The 22217-nt window shown below is 35.2% G+C and overlaps 2 protein-coding genes and 1 pseudogene across 3 annotated transcripts; all 3 read right to left on the reverse strand.

Moving 5' to 3' along the window:
* Positions 1–52: 52 nt before the first annotated feature.
* LOC125811417 (polyamine oxidase 2-like) lies at positions 53–22027 on the reverse strand. 2 transcript variants are annotated; one of them, XM_049490894.1, is made up of 10 exons: positions 5611–6111; positions 4294–4409; positions 4098–4186; positions 3884–3997; positions 3591–3678; positions 3357–3442; positions 3148–3250; positions 1973–2070; positions 1444–1873; positions 53–773 (listed from the first exon to the last, which is right to left on the reverse strand). In XM_049490894.1, exons 1-10 carry the CDS (start codon positions 5648–5650, stop codon positions 471–473), a joined length of 1467 nt encoding a protein of 488 aa, XP_049346851.1. In that variant the 5' UTR covers positions 5651–6111; the 3' UTR covers positions 53–470. The 2 variants fall into 2 exon arrangements, with proteins under 2 accessions (XP_049346851.1, XP_049346850.1); XM_049490893.1 differs by lacking the exon at positions 5611–6111 and adding an exon at positions 21771–22027 and having other exon boundaries at positions 158–773.
* Positions 7281–9417, reverse strand: LOC125811418 (1-aminocyclopropane-1-carboxylate oxidase homolog). Its single transcript, XM_049490895.1, has 3 exons — positions 8600–9417; positions 7904–8225; positions 7281–7535 (listed from the first exon to the last, which is right to left on the reverse strand). The coding sequence occupies exons 1-3, from the start codon at positions 9115–9117 to the stop codon at positions 7281–7283; spliced, it is 1095 nt and encodes a 364-aa protein (XP_049346852.1). The 5' UTR covers positions 9118–9417.
* Positions 11175–18813, reverse strand: LOC125811539 (TMV resistance protein N-like; annotated as a pseudogene).
* Positions 22028–22217: the final 190 nt, after the last annotated feature.

The raw sequence follows: 22217 nt of genomic DNA on the forward strand, positions 1-22217 counted from the left end.
AAAATTCTTTAAAAGGCAAACGAATAGCAAGCATTTCTAGTATTTGGTAGTTAAAAGGACACTAGAAGATCAACAAATCATACAGCTATGTGTTTTGTGTTGAGAAATGATTAGTGATGCATCTGCCAAAATAAAAAGAAAACAAAATACTCATCATTACGCGAAAATAAGGTAATTTATCAGATAATTTTTCTTAAACACAACAATTCGCCAAGGTATTATGAACCAGTATCACCAGAAGCTGCAATTTACAGCATTGTATTACAAGAAAAATGCCCTCTATTGCTCAATTCACCTGGAAATGCTAAATCTTCGACCAGGAATGGCTACCCAGTTTTAGCTGATGCTGAAAACACATTTAGAAACCTTGTGATTTCAACGATTCTTTGCTAAGCAACCAGCCAAACAGTGATGGCTCAGTCCAATGTATCGACTAAATTAAAATGTTTCTGTGTAAAGAAACCTAAGAGTTACATTCTGGATATCAAAATGGGAATAAGTGTTTCCTCATCCATGACTGGCTGGAAAATATCCAACTCTCCATGTCGCTCCAGGACACGCATCCTGCAGTCCTCAGCAGCCAGCAATCCGGTTGAATATGCACCATGTACAGAACCTGGGTAATCAGCACTCGTTGCCTCCCCAGCAAAGAATAGGTTATCTACTGGTATTCTAAGCTTTTCATATAGATCATGGGGCATCCCAACAGTATCATAACTATATGATCCCAGTGAGTTTATGTCTGAACCCCAGTGAGAAACAAGATGCTGAATCTGCATCAGGACCAGGAGAATAAGATAAAGAGTTAGATATCGGAATTATCATAAAAATATTAGTGAAACTGAAATGGTATATAACAGGGAAAGATGACTCAAAACTATAATTGCTTCCTAGAGTGTTGAAACCAATACTGTAACCTACCAAGTTACTTGAGTTATCAGTCAAATGAGCCAAATGCTATTCTTTTTGAAAAGGTCCCACTTATTGCCACAGGTAACATGAAAGCTGACACAGATCACAACAATTAAATAGACAATTTGTACTGATCTTGTTTAGATATTGGTGTACGACATAATTTCAAAAAAGTTAATGCAATTTGATTAAATACATCACGTTTGACAAACAAAACTAATGACCCAAGGAAATAAAGAAACAAAGACAGAAAGATAATGTAAAGAACTCTTCAGAGTCCAGACAATTAGTCAGGCTTCTTCAACTTTGAAGTTAAGAGAATAAAGAAACTAGAGGAAATTTGCATTACTTGAACTGTCAGCCACTAATATCTTGACGAAGAAGCAATCAACACGCATAACAAAGAGTTTATTCGCAGGATGATACTAAGCAGACAAAACAGAGAAGATAATTTCCAGAGCAACTCAATAAAGTAAAAACCAAGAGATATGGGAGCAAGAAATGTAAGCAAGAAAGGAAGTGTAGCATTACAGGAGCAGTCGCATTGGGAAGAATCCTCTTAAGTTGAGTAAATGCAAAATTAGCAGCAGCTTCATCAGACAGTTCTCCAATGTCACGGGCCAGTTGCCCAGCAGGCATATAAACAAGGACAGGATGGCCAGTAGCTTTGTGAAGATTAAGAAAGTAACTGCACTCATATGAGCTTTCTGCAACTACTCCCAAGAACTCAACATTTGGCCAGAACACGTCTTGAAAGTGCAGAACAATCTTGTTCTCAATTCCTACACCAAGTTCTTTAATGGCAGCCTCTTTCCACTCAGGTAATCTAGGTTCAAACTTGATACAATTTGATTTCAGAACACCAAGAGGAACAGCAATAATGGCAGCATCGGCTACAAAAGTACTCCCATCCTCAACTGTTATCTTCACACCATTATAACGTCTAACAATTTCTGTAACTCTGAGGAATGATTCCAAAAATAAATGAGGGAGTGTCCCTTGTTTCGGGGGAAAGGGGGGTGGGGAGGTGGGGGTGAGATGTCAGGAAGGTATTCCTTACCTGTGACCTAAGCGAATGTCAAGCCCTTTTGCTAGTGTATTGATGACAGGCTTATATCCCCGAACCATAAGACCATGTCCACCAGGAAGCAATTCTTCCTGTATAGCACAATCACACATCTTAAGGAGAAACTTCAAACAACATTTTCAAGGTCAATAAACTATAACTCTATTTGATGTTTTTCCTGTCAAACTTTACTTATAGGAAAGCAATTATTGCAATCACACATATTTTATACAAGGGCATTTTCAGAGCTTCAGACATCTTAGATGATCATTTTGACACAGGTATTAGCCTATTAGGAGATCTATACTTTCCTGAGCTGATGTAATCCCTTCACATATTCAAACCAGCTACAAGTAGAACTCAAATGTTAAATAAACAATCAATAGATAGTCTTTTGGCCTATTTTATGTGACATAATTTGATTAGGCATAGAGCTTACTAAAGTAACTTGACTTATTGTATTAGTAAAAATAGAAGAAAATACTACAATAGTTGATAAGTTAGTGTTATATGGAAACATCATACCATTTTTTAACTTAGTTCGAATCCATGAAAGAAGTGAGACTTGTATGGAACAGTACTATAAACATGAGCCAGACATCTTAAACATCCCAACATGACGAGTTTGTGGGATTGAAGGAGTATCTGGAATGAAAGCTTGTGAAAAAAGATAACACTGGCTAAAGGCATAAAACTGATGGCATAATTCTTCAGAGCTAGTAACCAGCCGAGTGCCTGGAACTGCAGATAATGCCTACGGCTGTTTTGGTACATTGAAATTATTTATTCTCTTGGCCTCATCTTTCTAACTAGTATCTTCTTCGTGAAAGTTGTATTGAATTTCTATATTGGCAACTTCAGTCTCTCAGCCAAGTGTCCTGCTCACCAACATTTTTTGTATCTCTATATTGTCAAGAGGTTTTTTTTCTCATTCCCAAGATCTCTTTACTTACTAAGTAATTAGACCTATACTAGACAAATGACAAAGATCCCATTTGGTAACAGGAAAGACAGACTGAGATTCTCTTTTTGAACAAGCTGTTGTTTCAGGTGTATACTATGGTGAGACCTAGAAACAGTCCAAATGTCTCTGGAAGACAATAGTCAACGAGAATATAAGCATTCTCCAACAAGTAAGCTCTGAAGTAAAAGAGTAAAAGGAAATTAACCTGGTCCCAACACTTGAGTGATATGGTATCTGCATCCGCAGCAAACCAGCCTTCCATTCTGCATAGGTACCACTGCAACACCTTATGACCAAGGCCATTCAACCTGTATTAACAGTTATTCTCTTAGTGAAAAAATATTCTCTTTTTTCCTCTTTAATTGATTCGGGGAGAGGTGGTCGATATATTGGAAAAACAGAATTAAGTAGGACCTTAAATCAGGTCTCCTTTCAAAAACCATTGATATAGCACGACCGATAGACATGTCTTCACTGTTTTCTTTCCTAATTAGATCAGTCTGCAGCCAAAGCAAGTCAGCTTATAGTCAGATAATGTCCAAAATACTACATACTATAAATACAGATCCTCTCCTTACAGAAAGAATCAGACATTTCACAAAAATGATTCACAGAGATTTAAGGTGGATAGAGAAAGGGAAAACATGCCTCCTTCAAAATGCTCTCAAAAGTCTCGCCAACCTTTGAGACTAAGTCCTGGGGAACTTGATTACCGTCCATGTCAAAAAGTCCATAACTGGACAATCAAAAGATAAGTTAATTAATTCTCTTACATGCTTAGAAAGGTCACTTCAGAGAACTAGCAATCTCTAATTTTTTCAAAATTCCACATAATGACATGCAGAAGCATATAAACTTGATATGTAAATTTTTATGCATTAATGTGATGCATTTTTTAGAAAGTGGACTTATGATAGGTAAGGACAACTTAGAATACAAACCTTTCCAGATCATGGTCGTACAAAACTGAATTGTCACCACTTGTACGATAGAGAGGCAGTCCTAGTTTTCCAATTAGAGGTGCCAAGGGATTCTCGTTGCCGACGCCATGCAACCTAAACCAGTTAAAACTTCAATATCCATTGGAAGCAAAATGCATCTGTTTACTGTATTATAAACACACAAGTATTGTTCCAAAAAGCAAAAATTCGCTACCATGATGCACCCAAGTCAACAGGAAAACCAAAAGAATAATCAGTGTGAACACGGCCTCCAATTCTATCTCGTGATTCTAGCACAACCACCTGCAAGAAATTATTAACTAGATGAAACATATCCACTGTCACCATTACAGCAAGTAAAAAGTTATAAGATGGTCATATTTTTACTAATACATATTTCCGGGGCATACCTGAAATGATGCATCATAAAGTGTCCGAGCAGCTGCAAGGCCTGCAAATCCACCACCTATTACAATGACAGATGGTGAAGCCGCATTCCTCCGTCCAACATTTGAGAAGCAAGGAGCTAGGGAGAAAACAACAACTCACTTCAGTAAAGTTTTTAACTTGAAAAAAATGATAAGAACCCATAACGTTAGACACGGAAATGTACAAAATCATGTCTGAAGTGATCATATAGACAGCCAAATCGCAAGGTGACAAAATTTTGTATCAATATGGGCAAAATACAAAATGGCCTAATCGCTTGCTTTTATTAACTCGCTCTATTTTTTTCTTCATGTGCTTCTCATTCCAAACACATGAAAGCACTGTGATTATCATTTATTGGGTGTCTTATCACTTGTTCCAATTATAATCAAGAACTCAGTTATACTAAAATTAGCAAACTTTGCCTCTTCGATAAGCAGGATAGCTGGTTATTATGGAAATAAAAAAAAAAACGCCTACTAAATGGCGGCTATCCAGTAAAAAGTTCAATTGATATGTTACCACTACCAGCATACACAATCTATTAGTAACCCATTATTATTCTTGATATAAACGACGAAAAATATGCAGTGTCACAATGACAGAAACCCATTTTAAAAGCATATTCTGTACAAGTTAAAAACTTCAAAGCAATTCTTATAATACCAAATTGCTGTTTGCTGACATGTTCCAAAAATTCTACTAATAACCTGTTATTGATATAGAGGACGAAAACAGGTAACATCACTGACAGTTGAAAAAACATATTCCTTGCAAGTTGAAAACTTTAAAAGTCTCTCTTTTTAATACAGTAATAAAATAAACCAAATGTCTCCATTATGATGCTGCAGTATACACATTTTATATGAACAACATAAAAATCAAACATCAATCACCTTAATTCAGCTCAAATAAATCCAAATTTAATTGATCATACAAACTAACGGACGACACCACTTGTGCGACTACACAGGGTATGTTGTTGTTGTGTAGTGTAGCCCGAAAGGTAGGAACAAGATTGCCTACACACTACCCTCCCCAGACCCACTTATGAGACTACACTCAATATGTTATGTTGTTATATTACATAGCCCGGAACACACTACCTCCTCATACCCCACTCGCGCGACTACACCCCATACTTGACCCGAAACACTATCCTCCGCAAACCCTACTTGTCAAACTACATTGGGTATGTTGTCGGTAACCGGGTCACAGGTCAAAATTGGTTAAAACCGTTAAGAAAAAGCTATATTTGAAGAGAATTGATCAAAAATTAAAACTTCCCGAAAACAAACCTCTCTGCACCTGGCGATTACTCCTGTTTTGAGAATCCATAGCTAAAATGCGATAATCCACAATAAACCCAATAAAAAGATAATCGAAATCAATGAAATTAACTAAGATTAATCGTTAATAATCTTAATCTTAACAACAATCTCAGTATCAATGAGTTAATACTGCAATTATTAGAATCAGAAAATGCGAAAATCCGAGGTGAAAAATGAAGAATAAATATCAAAAAACAAGTAATGAACAGATTTGAATTTGAAGAAAAACCCAGCTTGATCAATACACACATGCGTATTCCAAATCAACCCAGATGAACAAAAAGGGCAAAAATAGTCCAAAAAAATTGAAATTTTTTTTGGAAAAATTCTCTCTCCTGATCAGAATCGAACGAAATTCGTTTCTGGGAATTTCGTTTGAATGAATTTTGAATGAACAGATTGTTAGATCGGAGAGAGAATGAATTGGGAATTGAAATAAAAAATGAAGAAAAGGAGATGGGCTTTTATGGAGTTTTTGGTTATGGAGGTTGAGAAGAGGAAAAGGGTAGGAATATTCCAAGTATTAATTAATTATTTATATTTTTCAAAAAAATCGTCACGTTTATAAAAATTAGATATTTCAAGTTTAAATCTTGAAAAAGAAGTTTGGTGAAGGAGCGTTTTAACCGTTAAAAAACTTGAGTTTAACTTCACGAGGTAATTGTAACATCTGTGTACTTTCTATCTCCGTGGATATGTTGTACTCCTTCTATTGTTTGTTTTTTATTTGACATATTTATTGAGAAAATAATAATTGGAAAAATAAGAATATTTTGATATATTTTATATATCTTTAATTTAACTATCATAAGACTAAAATATGTTTTTTTATTTTTTATTTTTTTATGTCAAATCAAAATAAGACAAATAAATTAAAACTATAAAAATATGTTTTTTTTTCTTTTATATTTCAAGTCAAAGTAAGCATGCTAATAGTTTAGTTCTTGTGTGATAGCTACCTATGTTGTTTGAATTCTCTATGTATTTGGTCATGAAAATGATTTTTTTTAAAAACTTACTTTATTAAATTTTCAAAAAATTGAAATTGTGTTTAGCTATATTTTCTATGATAAATATTTAAAATTTAAAATTTATTTTCTTAAGTTAAGAGTTATTTTATTAAAATAATAAAATTAGAATTTTAAAAAGTGACCTTTGGAGTTTTCTCTATAATTGTGGAGGGACCATGAGATTGCCTCTTGGGATATTTTCTATTAGTATCTCTCATTAATTAATGGAAGAAAATATAATAACCACAAAAAGAAAAATGATATTTTCTAGTTAGTTTGGAATACTCTAGATCTTATGAAGACCAATTATTGAGAAAATTTACTTTTCATCGGTTCAAAGCGTGTTTAGACAAGGGTAATATTAAGATAGATAAATATTTCTCAAAAAATTTTAATATTACATTTTTTATTTCTCTCATTGTTATCATACGATATAAAATTATATCAAAATTAGAAAATTTCAATAAATCATAATAAATACTCTCACATTTTATTCAGAAATTTTTATCCTTATTTTTTATTATACCAAACAAATACAAAAGTACAAATGTAACATCTTTAATTCTTCAGGTAGATTATTTTTTTTGGTTCAAACAAAAAACATTATTTTAACTCCATATCAAAAATTTATATTATTTTGTAGTGAGACAAATTAGAATTGCCATCAAGTCCTTTCTTGTTAGAATATTCAAAGAAGTCCTTCATTGTTGTTGCTCTATACTTTGGAGGACTATCTTTAGATAATAACTCCTCAATTGGTCCATAAATTCTAGAAGTTGCAAATGGCCCTGTGCTGAAGAAACTTGCTATTGATATTCTTGGACCAATTTTATTTGCCAATACTCTGTGCACTATGCTCTTGTATTTGTCATTTGATATAAGCTGAGAAATCAAAAGTTGAATGAAACTTTATAAGTTTATAATGACTTGTTAAATTAAACTCGTTAAAAGGAGATTTATATTAATTCTAAGAATTTCATCGATGAGCATTCGATTTTTGTTGTTCCAACTCTTTCATTTAAGAACACCCATGAAAATTATGAAGAATTAACTTAAATAGCCGTCCACCCAACTAATTTAACTAAAAATAGTCGGCCAATATATAATATATATATATATAATCCATATATAATATGTGTATAATCATGTATAATGAGTGTATACTCTACGTATACTGACTAGAAAAAGTATATAGCAAATCTATCTGACTGTTCGTGTAAAGATCCAACAAGAATAAAATAACACTTTACCTGAAGAATGTCACCAATATTGACAACTAAAGCTCCATGAGTAGGAGGAACATCAACCCATTGATTCTTGTGAAAAACTTGAAGTCCACCAATATCATCTTGCAAAAGCACTGTGAAAAAATCATTATCAGCATGTCTACTTGTGCCAATTGCAACTTCTGGTTGTGGACATTTAGGATAGTAATTGCACAAAATGCCTAGTCCCTCAGCACATCCCATTTCTTTGAGATGGTTTGGTTTTAGACCAAGTCCTTGTGAAAATAATTCAAGCAATGTGTATCCCAAATTCATCACATAATTTGAGTACTCAATTGTAATTTCCCTACAAGAATGTAAAACTTGTTAAATTTAAAGTTGTACTATCAAATCTCTCTCTGTATAAACACGTCGTTTGTCTAGATGTTATTTGACTGATATAGTGAAATGATATTAAGATAACGTATAATATAATGTAACATTACATAAAAATCGATTCCAAAGATGAAATGTTATGTCATTGAAAACTCTCACTATGTATATTATTAACTAATGGTTGTAACTTGTAACATGTTATTATTCTATTCTCTTTGTCCTCTATGGTCAATAATGCTTTGGTCTTTTCAATAAAAAAGTATACTACTAACATTAAGTGTACCTAATAATATAATTTTTTTTTCGTTGTCAGTATATATAAGTTGAATTTTATAGAAAAAGTACCTGCATGTCTCGGGGATTTCCTCGGGATTAGCAGGATTAGGAGCCATGACAGAGTAAAGTGAGTCTCTCCAATTTGCTGCAAGAGATTTCTCACTAAATAGATCAAAATTGCAATTGTACATAACTTTCCTCGCAACATCTCGACTATAATATGGTTTTTTAACGTCGATATCTTGCTCGTGAAAACGTCGTGCCCCACGCAACATTTCGTCTAGGACGGGTACCGGAATACCATGATTGATCACTTGAAAGAAACCCCATGTCTTTGATGCTTCTTGAATTTGTTTCACTATTTCTTTATTGTTGATGTTGATGTTTTGGAGGTCTATTAATGGGAAAATGAAATGTGTATTTTTGGGATTTGTGGTTTCTTTTTCTAAAGCCTCTGGATGAATGAATATTTGAGGTACTTTAGTAATTCCACCATCAATAAGTCCTTTGACACCTGCTTTTGTGTCATCAAAGGCTTTTAGTTCACTAATTTTATCATAGTTTTGTTGTGTGTTGCAGGCTGCCATTAATACAGCGTGGTGAAATGATTGAAATCTCTCTGCTTTTTAATACCCTTTAGGAAGAGCAAAAACAAATGTATCACTTAAGTTGTATCTTAAAGTAGAGATCTCGAATTTTGAGCCGCTAAATCCTTATGGAAAGCACAATAGGAAAAGATGCGGTCTGTGTTGGTTGAAATCTCTCTCTATTTCTAAAGCAGAAATCACATAGAACTCAAACTCGAACTTTCGAGCGGAGAGAACAAACAAATATTTCAATTAAGATGTCTCAAAAAGGTAATAAAAAGATAAGAAACACAAATTTTGTTATGATAGTGGTGATTTAGATTTTAGTTTAGTATCAACATAATATAGTGACAATTTTCCTTGGAGACCAAGTATGGTCCTTTTATTTTTTTTAAAAATAAGCACAGTATAATATATGAGGGATCATGGGGTTGGTGGTACTTGGACATCAAGTATATATGGTCCAAGTCAAAAGTTTTTATTTTTAATAATATTAATTTTTAGTGTATGTGCTCCGCATGTGTATCAATAGCTTAAGTAATATTTAAAGAATATGTTTATGACATAATTAAATGTAATATCGATGTCTCTAATGGTATCAATATTGATTTGGCGGGAATAGGCATGGTGCTACGTGATCACTTGAGTCAATTTATTGCGGGGAAAACTTATTTCTTGGCCGTGTGGCTAGCCTGTTATTTGTCGAGATCATAAGGTGCATGAGGCTCTTAGTTGGCTAAAAGGAACGGTTCAGTAGAATGAGGTTGGTTGTGGAAACTGATAATTTATTTGTGAAGCAAATTTTGGAAGAAAATTTGGTGAATTACTCTTATTTTGATTCTTTAGTTTTTTATTGTAAAACTCTTATCAAAGAGGTACATTTTCTCTCTTTGTTGGCTGTTAAGAAATCAACAAATCAGGTTGCTCATCGTCTTGCTAGAGCATCTGTTTCTATGTTTGGTTCGATGGAGTGGGATACTAACTCTCCATCTCTCATTACCAATGTATTCGTTTTCGATTTGAATAATACAGAGAAAGAACCGTTTTTTTAAAAAAGGATATGTTTATGTATATAATTATAATATTTTCAAACTGATAAATAATTATGTTTAAGAGTCTAATAGCAAAACATATGTATGTTCATTTCTTTTGACAACTCTGATTCTAATTCACACAACTCCAGTGGAATACGTTTGATTTCTGGAAATAGTTCCCTTTGCTCTGTTAGCTTTGAGACGTAAGACGGCTTACTAATAGTTCCAATGCTCATCTGCAATTGGATTTTGGACAGGCAACTCATTAGCAAATGTTAAGATGATGTGATTTTATTTCATAATGAAACGTGGTATATATTTTGGTGTAAGAGAGATGTCGTGTCACCTTTACTAATATATAAGAGAACGGATTATTGCATACCCAAGTTCTTTCGCAAATCTCTTTTTCAGGCCAAGACTCTAGTTGTTCCGTTACAAACAGAAGAAACATGTGTCCTTCATAGGCAGAGTTACTGATGTTGTTCTCAGAGTACCGTGATCCCAGTTTGCACTGCAAAAGTATCAAAAACCAAAAGAGTGAAACCACATAATCAGTAATCGAGATATAGACGCTACTTATTACTTTCATAAAGATTGAAGTCAACAAGCTAAACAGCAGACAGTAAGATAATATTCCTAATCACAATGATTTCACAACATCTTATATTTCACATTTTCCTTCAAAAAGAATTACACGAGAACTGAAAGAGATCACGAGGGAGATGAACCTCAACTTCACCCCCAGTCTCACACTGTGCTGCACTTTGATTGTTTCATCTTAACTATTCCCAACTTCCCTGCCATAACAAGAGAGGTATTTACATTAAAAACAGAGATTTCTGAGAGAGCATCAAAATAAAAAACATACAACAAAGTAAAAATCGCGATACTCAGAAAAGCTGAATACTGGCTTTGCAGTAAATGAATACAGATTGAACTTTCCGTGTTTTACTTGGTACAAATATGTAAATGCCCCCGGCAAAAAGTGTATTACTAAAGTTAGAGCATGATCAAATACCTTGTAATGTTATCAGAGTATTCGACAGATTCTGGTCACGGAGTCATGGTGTTTATACAACAAACGAAGTCCACACTCCTTCACTTCTTCAGAAAAAGTTAACTTAATGCACCCATAGTCATTTGGTGTTTTTCCATTTGCCTTCAATTTATCCAATAAGCCAGTAAGAGGTACCAAGAAAAAATGAATAGCAGGTACAAAAAGATATTCTGAATAGTTGGATAAGGCAAGTTTCTGGGAGATACACGTCACCGGCCTCCCATGATAACAAAACAAGTGAGCTATGCCGTCAATAAATAGTCCAGAGAAACATACAGCAAATCCCAAGAAGTTTTCACTTACATACCAATTTTTAGGCAATTTGACAAATATACTTGTACCATCTTCCCGATGGTGGAACCATCTTGGGATATTATCCCCCTCAGTGGTGAACACTCTTAATGGTAAGGAATCTGAAGTACATATGTCATGCTGCAATGACGAGATACTCTGAAACAATGAATTACAAATCGAATCATTGCTCAAATCTGCCGCTAATGTATTTAGTTGTAGTGGAAATTCTGGCAGTTGTGTAAGCCTCATGCAATGTGATAAGTCCAAGGATTGAAGAGCACCAAGTTGGGCTATGCTTCGTGGCAAATGCTCAAAATTATTTCCACCGAGTTTCAACTCTTCCAAAGAGGATAAGGATCCAATGTCTTCCGGAAGTCCTCCATCTATTAAATTGCAGTAACTGAGATCCAGATATTCCAATGAGCGTAACCCTTTAGCCATTCTAACACCTAGAAACTCTTTAAGCCTCCTGCACTTTGATAAGTCCAAGGTTTGAAGAGCACCAAGTTGGGCTATGCTTCGTGGCAAATGCTCAAAATTATTTCCACCGAGTTTCAACTCTTCCAAAGAGGATAAGGATCCAATGTCTTCCGGAAGTCCTCCATCTATTATATTGCAGTAACTGAGATCCAGATATTCCAATGAGCGTAATCCTTCACTCACCTGAGGGAACACGAAGTTCACTATATCTTCTGATTTTTCTTTATAAAAAGTCAATGATTTAAGCTTGTTCAATCAGACGATGGAAGATGGAGGTCGTGAGATTAGAGTAAAGTGGGCATCAAGGCGCTTCAAGTTTTCTAAATCGCCTATCTCTTCTGGCAATCTTTCAAGTTTTACGCAGAAGGACACATCTATCCTCACCAAACCTTTCAACTTACAAATGCTGCTTGGAAGAGATACAAGGTTTTTTAAACCACGCAAATGTAGGTCTGTAAGATGAGCTTGGAGATGAATGATCGATAATGGCAGTTCCCTTATCCCAGAGTATGACATCGTAATCTTTAACTCAGGCTTCATTATTCCGAGGAATTCTGGAAATTTCTCTAAACTAGAGCAATATTTTAGATTCAGAGATTAAAGAGATTCTGCATTAACATATGGGAACCTCTCAAGGCTTTCACAATAAGACAAATCTAACCCAATGAGTTTTCTGGAACATCCCAGGGAATTTTGAACCTCTTCAAGACTCCTACATTCTCTTAGATCCAAATACTCTAAATTTGGCATCGCCTTGAAATCTGGTGTTCTCTTCAGGTTTTTGGAGCCCCTTAGATCTAGAAACCGTAGAGACGGCAATTGCTGCTATTCAAAACACATAAAGAATGAGTAAAGTAGTAAACGACATACTCAGCATGTGAAATTAAAAATTGTTTATTTACTTTATATGGAAATTACATGCTCAGAAACTAGATAAAAACCATGTTATTATTTGATGTACATTTGAATATTGCAATTGTACTCTTAAATGTCCCCCTATCTCCCTCTGGACGTTGATGTGGAAAAGAGTGTGAAAACACCTTTAATTTTTAGGTGTGTGAGGGTAAAGAAAATAGAAAAATTAGCTTCCAAGTGGGATATTTTGTAATGACCCTCATGGTCATTTCTGTGTCTTGCCTTCTGTGTGTCGTTTAGAGCGTTCCTATAGCGACCCCAAGTCATTTATGACTTGCTGAGACTGACAGTTCGGTCACCTGGTCGTTCGTTTGGTCTTGGTGCGAGTTTTTGTGTTTTGGAGCTTATGAATCTTGAACGATCATTTTCGATCAAAAGTTCAAGAAGATGACATCGGAATCCAATTCTGACGATTTCATCAGCTCCGGAAGGGTCATTTTAGGCTAGTAGCATGGTCGACATGACTCCCGAGGTTTTTAGTGTGAGTCGGTGCGATTAGGTGTTTTAGCCTTTGAAATTTGGCTTAAGTTTGACTTTGGTCAACATTCTGAGTAAACGCGCTCAGATGAGAATTTCGTCACGTGGTTAGCTCCAAAATGTCGAGTTTGGTCTAGATTGACCCTTCTTTTGTGTCTGGAGGTTTTCGATATCTTTCCGAGCCCTTTTGTGGGTTTTGACTTAAAATGGCTTTTGGAAGTGGGACCCACTTTTTATCGAAATGACCTCTGATGGAAATTTCGACTGCGCCGTTAAGTCTGGAATATCAATTTTGGTATGGTTGCATATCTCGTTTGCGTGCACGGGGTTTCGAACGAGATCGGAGCACCCCATCGGAATTTCAAGTTTTGGAAATGTTGCAGATTTTCTGCAATTATTGCAGAAAATCAGCAACATTTTCCAAACTTCAAACCCTCATCTCTCAACCGATATGGGTGATTCAAAAGGCTAAGTTGTGAGATTTTTCGAGGACAACGTGTTGGTGAGCTCAGATAGTGATTTGGAGTCCCCGTTTGAGGTAATTTTTGAAAAACACCTGCTGCCAGACCTCTTTTTGTGAGCTTGATTTTGGAAATTTTTGAGACTTGTTTTCTTAGCCATTTTAGATCCGATTTTGGTGATTTTTGAGGCTATCTTGAGTGGTTTTTCGAGGAGAACATTGTGGTGTTGTTAGATTTTACTGTAGATCGCCCGTTTTTGGTAAATACGCTGAATTAGCTGCTGTCCCATTTCTAATTTTTGAGAAAATTGGGTTTTAGTTGCTTGTGGATATTGTGTTGTTCCCGAGCCCCGAATTGTGTCCCATTTTGGGACATGAGCTGGGGAACTGGTTAGGACCCACTTTTGGGGTTAATTTCGGAATTTCCTGTGCGGGTCCCACGATTCCCGTTTTGACTCCAAAATTGACCCGTCTCTGTTTGTTGTGATTTTGGTGTCTAAACGACCGTATTAATGTTGTGATACTATTTTTGATAGCGGGGAAGCGTTTCGAGACCATTCATAAAGGGAAAGCTCCGAATGAGTGATTTTGGAGCGCGTGTGATCGGCCTACAGGTAGGCTACGGTTTTCCTCTCTTAGATTGAGCTCGAGAATGTGAATGCATGTTGATTAGTTGGGATTTGGGTTGGGTAGTTATTGAATCTTGCATAGGAGTTAAGAAATCATGTTTTCGGCCTATTTCCGGAATTATCGGGTAACTGTGAGCATGCTTTGTGTTATTAACGGACCCTCCTCGCTATGTGGAGTACTTGCATGTTTAATTATTGTTTATTTGAAGCATTTGGGCCTTAGTTTAGGTTTGACTAGGGTTTGCCTTAGAAATACATGATTCGAATCCGATAGGCCTTAGTTTTGCCCCGACGTCGCTCGACCGGCTTAGATCCCTGTAGACTGGTATAGCAGACTTGAGTCTGATAGTTTGGGCCTTAGTTAGGCAATACGCTTTCTCCGACTTTAGTTATCCTTATTTCCCCCGATGTTACGGCTTCACGAGTTACATCAGCGACACTAGTTCTACTTCGCGATTTGAATTTGATTTTTGATTTGGTTCCAAGGACTTACATTGATTGGCTAAGTATGGACGGCGTTCCATGGACATTTATGAGTGTGGATCGATTAGGACTCTTTCAGCAGCTACATTGGCACTTATATAGAGCATCCGGTTTAAGGTCCGGCCTCTATTTCCCAGATACTTATATAGAGCATCCGGTTTAAGGTCCGGCCTCTATTTCCCAGATACTTATATAGAGCATCCGGTTTAAGGTCCGGCCTCTATTTCCCAGATACTTATATAGAACATCCGGTTAGAGTTCCGGCCTCATATACTTGATATTTGTGATTGGTTACTTGGGTACTTCTGGTGAGCATCCGGTTAGAGGTCCGGCCTCCGTACTGTCAGATTTTACTAACTAGGGTTGAGGTTCTGATTCGTGTTCTTCGTTCTTGGGTTCTCATATGCAATTCTTTTTAGTTATAGTTATTTTGTGTACTCGTCGGGCTTATGGGGGTCCGTTCGGGTTTTTATTTAACTTGCGCACGAGTGTACCTTCTGGGCTTATGGGGGTCCAGTTAGGTGTAGTTAGCTTATAGATTACTTTAGTTAGTTTTTTGTACACTCATGTGCATTCCATTGTTACTTAGATTTCCGCTCTTGACCCTTGGTTTGTATTATTCCTTCTTTTCATATTGCCTTTACTTTTCAAGTTCAGTCGGCCTATGATGCCTACTGGGTACCTGTTGTTTTGGTACTCATGCTACGCTCTGCATCTACTTCGTGATACAGGTCCGGGCACTAGTAGCCAGCGCTGATCGAGCTTGGAGCAGACTGATCCGGGGACGGGAGTGAGCACACGACGTTTTGTACTATTTCAGTCTCCATCTGTATATATAGACTTTTCTTTTACCTTTCGAGACAGTCCAGTCTCTGTTGTCTACTTTTGGGACTTGTACTCATTTTTTGTTAGTAGCTCTGTACTAGTGACTTCCAGGTTCTGGGAGGGATCTTTATTTGTATATATGTTTTTGGTTTGCTTCCGCCTGTTTATATTGTTATTTGTCTACTCTTGTTTAGTTTCTACCCTCAGACCCATTACTTGTTGTTCCGGGTTACGGGTTGGCTTACCTACTGGTGGGTTATAGTAGGTGCCATCATGACTTGAGAAATCGGGTCGTGACATATTTTGATGTAAACTATTTATTCTCGCTTCTTCTTGATAGAATGCACATTTTATCAAGAACAATGGCCAAAAAACTTAACTAGAAAACAATAGCCGATGAGAAAAGTAGTGCCAACATATATTTCTTTTTGTTTCTTCTTTAGATGCAGAGGTTGGAAATGCAATTCACAGAGATGAGAACAACCCAAAATAATGTAAAATATCTACATTAATTTGATTTTATGACTTATTTTATTTAAACACAAGATTTATGATTTTAGGACAAGATAAATATAAAGCATCTCAAACAGAATGGTACCTTTGTTTCATTCCATAAATAATGCAATGAACTCCACCGGAGATCAAGATGAACGAGCCTTTTGGGATTAAAATTTTCTGGCAATAACTGCCAAGGATAATCATGCCAGACAAACCAACGCAAGTTGTTGGAAAGGTACTCAATGGAGCCATCATGACAATTGGAGTCGGATGAAAAGGAGGAGGCCTTCATCCTACTATATTCGTCTCCACTGTGTATGCATAATATCCTAAGCATTCTCATATTTTTCATTGCCTCTTTATTAAAGCTTAGTTCTTCAAAATAAGTAAACCAGATTGCTTCCACTGCCATGGTCCCCTAGTAAAAAGATCATCAGACAAATTATAACTTCAGATGTCATGTAAAATGCGCAAACCAATATCACTATTTTTCTTACTCCTTGCTACGACTAAAATGACATACCCGCAAAAATGCTCTCTCTGCCCCTAATTACTTATCCCATTTTTCATTTTTATTTGTCCATTTTGACAAATCAAGAAATGACAAAAAAATTTTTTTACATATTATACCCTCAATTAATTAATTTTGAAAAAGGTAGAACTTCTTGAAAATCTTAAATTTTTAATTCATCCCCTTCATAATTAATAGGGGTAAAATGGTAAACTCACTATGTCAATCATTGTTTTCTTAATAAGTGTGTCAATTCAAAAGTGGACAAGTAATATTTTATATGCTTTTGGAATATGAAAACTAAAATTGAATATTAATTATTGCATTATTTAGCCTACTTACCATATTGTTGTCTATCACTTCTTTGAAATCTTTAACATTCCATAATCTGCTATATTCTCCCGGATGCTTTTGCATTTTCACTATACATTTACCCATATCTTGTATTAAGTCATGCATTTCAATCTCATTATTTTCAGAGATGATCACAAGAGATTTGTTAACTAGAACACGCAATCCAATTTTTGGTCCATAATAACAGCTCTCAAGAACTTGCATGACTTTTTCTTTTTCAATTCCTCGAAAGAAACATGCTATATCTAGAAATATCTCTTGTTCTTCGGGCTCCAACCCATCATAACTTATTTTGAGATTTTCAGTAATTTCTACATCAGAGTTTTTCTTTATTCGGACCAAAGCACTTTCCCACTCAGTTATATCCATCCGGTGTAATGAAGAACCCCATACTTTCAGGGCTAAAGGAATGCCTTTAGCAAGACTTACAATCTCCAACGTTAGATTCTTAAAACACTCATTTGGAACTTTTTCTTTGAAAGCATATTGATTAAATAGTTTAATAGCATCACAGTCAAGTAGTGTTTCCACTTCAAATACTACATCATTTTCCCCTATCAAACACTGGTCTCTAGTGGTTGCAATAATTCTGCTACCCTTGCCAAACCAACTGAGATCCATTGCTAGGTAATCCAATTGGTCTATGTGATCTATGTCATCAAGCACAACTAAAACCTTCTTAAGCCGAAGCCTCTTAGCCAACATGCTCCTCCCCGCCTCCTTATCTTTCACGGAATTATCTTTCTCCCCTAATAGTTTAGAGAGAAGGATATTTTGCAGAGAGTCCATTTTGTGTTTGTTTTCCTTGATATTCTCAAGGAAACAAACAACTTCAAATTTGGACGAGAGCTTATAAAAAATTGTCTTTGCTATTGTCGTTTTACCGACGCCTCCCATACCCCAGATCCACACAATCCGAACATCATTGATTTCCATATTTAGTAGGGATTCTACTTTCTTCAATTGAGTATCTATACCCACAACTTCTTGCAAATAGGATACTGAAGTATTGCACTTAGACGAAATTTGATCAACAATACAATTAATACAGTCTGCATCTGACTCAAACCTGCAAAAAAAAAGAAGAATAAAATAATACTAATATAACTATGTGTAGCTAGTCTTCATTAAGTTATTCCATCAATTTAAATTTATGTGTTTTCGATTCACCCGTCACGAATATCATATCCTTTTAGATTTGCGGCAGCTGTTAGAGCAGTTCTCCATCCTTGCACCTTCTGCATCCCCTCAACATCATCCTTATACCTCGATTCATGATTGGCAAATGCTTCTGCAAAGCTCTCACTTTGGTATCGAACATGTGATGGATCCACATCATAGAAGATCGGTATGACTGTTTTTCCATTTTCTTCCTCCTTGCATTCCATGATCTTCACTAATTCATTCAAGCACCACCTCGATGTAGCATAATTCCTTGAGAAAACTATGAGTGCAACTTGAGACTCTTCGATAGCTTTCAAGAGTTCTTCTGAGATGGAATCGCCATCCTCTAGACTTTTATCATCTAGAAAGGTGAATATTCCTCTGCTTTTCAAACCTTCGTACAAGTGACCCGTAAATGTTCTCCGTGTATCGGCACCTCTAAAATTTAGAAAGACATCGTACTTCCATCGAGGACAGTATTGTGAATCACTCGCAAAAGAAGAAGAAGATACCATGGATTCGGTTAATTTGTTGAAATTTGACAAGAAAGATAAAAAGTGTGTGGATAGATAGAGTTGATGATATTTGGACAACAAATATGAAAAGTTTCCAGGAAGATGGGGTCTACTCCAGTTGTATTGAATTATTGCTATGTGGTCCAAAGTAATATGAACACAATGGAAGCTGTCAAGCTGCAAAGAAAGACTATATGAGTCAAAATTACTAGGTTTTTTCGAACGCGTCTCCTAGACATTATTTATGACCAACATTGCAAGTTGGAGCACTAGACAATTTTCTTTCAGAAGAGAATTACAAGGTAATTTACCTAAAGAGTATAGTTAGTAACAAATATTCTATTTTGCTTCTTCTTCTTCTTCAAAAACAAAAGAATCAAATTATGAATAGCAAAAAAAAAAAAAAAAAAAGAAGAAATTTGGTTACCTTGTAATTCTATTTAAAATCAAAAAGAAAATACTCATTTCGTTTCAATTTGTTTGTTTTATTTTTTTGTTTTTTAGTCCGCTTAAAAAAGAATATATCTTTCCTTTTATGTGGTATATAGAGATTAAATATTAGTTATTATAAGTATATATTTAATTATTTAGTATATATTTAATGTTTTACACCCTTAACATAACTGAGAAGAATATTTCCACACCCTTCGCTAAACTCCTAACTCGACCGCGGAATTTATTGCTCCACAAGTACAGACACCAACTTCCCTTTCTCTTCTCTACCAAAAGTCGATTGAAATTTGTCTTTAATTTCACAGAAAGTAGACTGTGAAATTGTATTGACTGGTTATCTATCTTCAATACAATGAAGTCTACTCTTCATGCTTGGCCAGTCACAAAGAAATTGCTAGGACACTACCTTATAGTTTCAAATAAACAAGACTCACAATTTGTTAAGTAAAGTTTCATTTTATATCTGTCTATTTAGATTATTTTTATTCATTTAATTTATTTTCGACTAAGAAATGTTTTGATCCTAAGGTTAGTTTTAATGGATATCAATAAAATCGGTATAATGTTTCAATTAAACTTTTATCTAAGGCAATATCTTATTTGGATTGGTAAGGTACGTATGCCTAGCCCCTCTAACTAGTAACTTATCCTTATTGATATCTTTTTATTTTTAATAAAAGACTACTAGACACTTTGTCTAGTGATAAATTTGCTATAAAAAAAGAGGTGATTTAGTTCCTTTTACCAGCAAGATGAATAATTAATAAACAGGAGAAAATTCAATATCATAATTCAATGTTTTTGATAGCAAAAGATATGTATGTTCATCTCTTTTGACAACTCTGATTCTAATTCACACAACTCCAGTAGAATATGTTTGATTCCTGGAAATAGTTCCCTTTGCTCCGTTAGCTGGTGTAAGAGAGATGTCGGTCACCTTTACTAATATATAAGAGAATGGATTATTGCATACACAAGTTCTTTCGCGAATCTCTTACTTAGGCAGAGGAAACATCATATGCAGTGTTACGCGAAACTCCAAGTTTGCACTGCATACAGTAAAACATAGACGTTACTTATTGCTTTCATAAAGATTGAATTCAACAAGCTGGAAAACAGACAGCTCCTTAGATTTGAGTAGTTAAATGTAATTAAATACTGAGAGTTGTGCACTCCTTACTGTATCGTTGCAGCTCGATGAGTCCCTTCTCTGTTGACAAAATCCACGCATCTAATGATATTCAAGACCTTCATATACATAAATTTTTGTCAGATAAAATATAATAAGAACTTGTTAGCTACCCTCACTGTCTCACTCTATGCTGCCTCTTTGAGACAGCATCAAAAGTTATATCGGTTATTGCATACCCAAGTTCTTCCATGAATCTCTCTCTCGGGCCAAGAGTCGAGTTGTTCTGTTCACAGGCAGAATCACCGGTTTTGTTCTCTGTTTCCCGGTCTGCTCTGCATAGGCAATCCAAAACCAGAATAAAACTTGTTACAACCACTTATAAGTAATCAAAATATAGATGTTAACAAGACAACAGGTAATCGCATATTCCTAATCCAAAATGATCACAACATGTCTAATCATGAAGTAGTGCATTTCGTCTTTTTGAGCAAAGGGCTTAAAAATCTAGCATTCAATGTTATACTAAAATTAGCAAACTTTGCCTCTTCGATAAGCAGGATAGCTGGTTATTATGGAAATAATTAAAAAAAAAAAAACGCCTACTAAATGGCGGCTAACCAGTAAAAAGTTCAATTGATATGTTACCACTACCAGCATACACAATCTATTAGTAACCCATTATTATTTTTTCTTGATATAAACGACGAAAAATATGCAGTGTCACAATGACAGAAACCCATTTTAAAAGTACAAGTTAAAAACTTCAAAGCGATTTTTATAAATACCAAATTGCTGTTTGCTGACATGTTCCAAAAATTCTACTAATAACCTGTTATTGATATAGAGGACGAAAACAGGTAACCTCACTGAAAGTTGAAAAAGCATATTCCTTGCAAGTTGAAAACTTTAAGTCTCTCTTTTTGATACAGTAATAAAATAAACCAAATGTCTCCATTATGATGCTGCAGTATACACATTTTATATTATATGAACGACATAAAAATCAAATATCAATCACCTTAATTCAGCTCAAATAAATCCAAATTTAATTGATCATACAAACTAATGTACGACACCACTTGTGCGACTAGGGTATGTTGTTGTTGTTGTGTAACGTAGCCTGAAAGGTAGGGATAAGATTGCCTACACACTACGCTCCTCAAACCCCACTTATGAGACTATACTCAATATGTTGTTTTGTTGTATTGCATAGCCTTGTAACACACTACCCTTCATACCCCACTCGCGGCCACAAATTATGTTGAGTCATCCCTGCTAGTCAGTAACCGGGTCACAGGTCAAAATTGGTTAAAACCGTTAAGAAAAAGCTATATTTGAAGAGAATTGATCAAAAATTATTACGAAAACAAACCTCTCTGCACCTGACGATTACTCTTGTTTTGAGAATCCATAGCTAAAATGCGATAATCCACAATAAACCCAATAAAAAGATAATCGAAATCAATGAAATTAACTAAGATTAATCGTTAATAATCTTAATCTTAACAACAATCTCAGTATCAATGAGTTAATACTGCAATTATTAGAATCAGAAAATGCGAAAATCCGAGGTGAAAAATGAAGAATAAATATAAAAAAAAAGTAATGAACAGATTTGAATTTGAAGAAAAACCCAGCTTGATCAATACACACATGCGTATTCCAAATCAACCCAGATGAACAAAAAGGGCAAAACTAGTCCAAAAAATTTGAATTTTTTTTTGGAAAAATTCTCTCTCCTGATCAGAATCGAACGAAATTCGTTTCTGGGAATTCCGTTTGAATGAATTTTGAATGAACAGATTGTTAGATCGGAGAG

This window comes from Solanum verrucosum, unplaced genomic scaffold (assembly GCF_900185275.1).
Source record: "Solanum verrucosum unplaced genomic scaffold, falcon-dt-bn FXZP01000238.1, whole genome shotgun sequence".
In the NCBI taxonomy this organism is placed as follows: Eukaryota; Viridiplantae; Streptophyta; class Magnoliopsida; order Solanales; family Solanaceae; genus Solanum; species Solanum verrucosum.

Coding starts and splice junctions, on each gene's coding strand:
- LOC125811417 (XM_049490894.1), bottom strand. CDS start 5,650: ATGGATTCTCAAAACAGGAGTAATCGCCAGGTGCAGAGAG. Junction 3,679..3,883: donor TACGACCATGATCTGGAAAG/GTTTGTATTCTA, acceptor TTGATTGTCCAG/TTATGGACTTTTTGACATGG. Junction 3,443..3,590: donor TTGAGAGCATTTTGAAGGAG/GCATGTTTTCCC, acceptor CTTTGGCTGCAG/ACTGATCTAATTAGGAAAGA.
- LOC125811418 (XM_049490895.1), bottom strand. CDS start 9,117: ATGGCAGCCTGCAACACACAACAAAACTATGATAAAATTAGTGAACTA. Junction 8,226..8,599: donor GAAATCCCCGAGACATGCAG/GTACTTTTTCTA, acceptor ACATTCTTGTAG/GGAAATTACAATTGAGTACT. Junction 7,536..7,903: donor ATATTGGTGACATTCTTCAG/GTAAAGTGTTAT, acceptor TTGATTTCTCAG/CTTATATCAAATGACAAATA.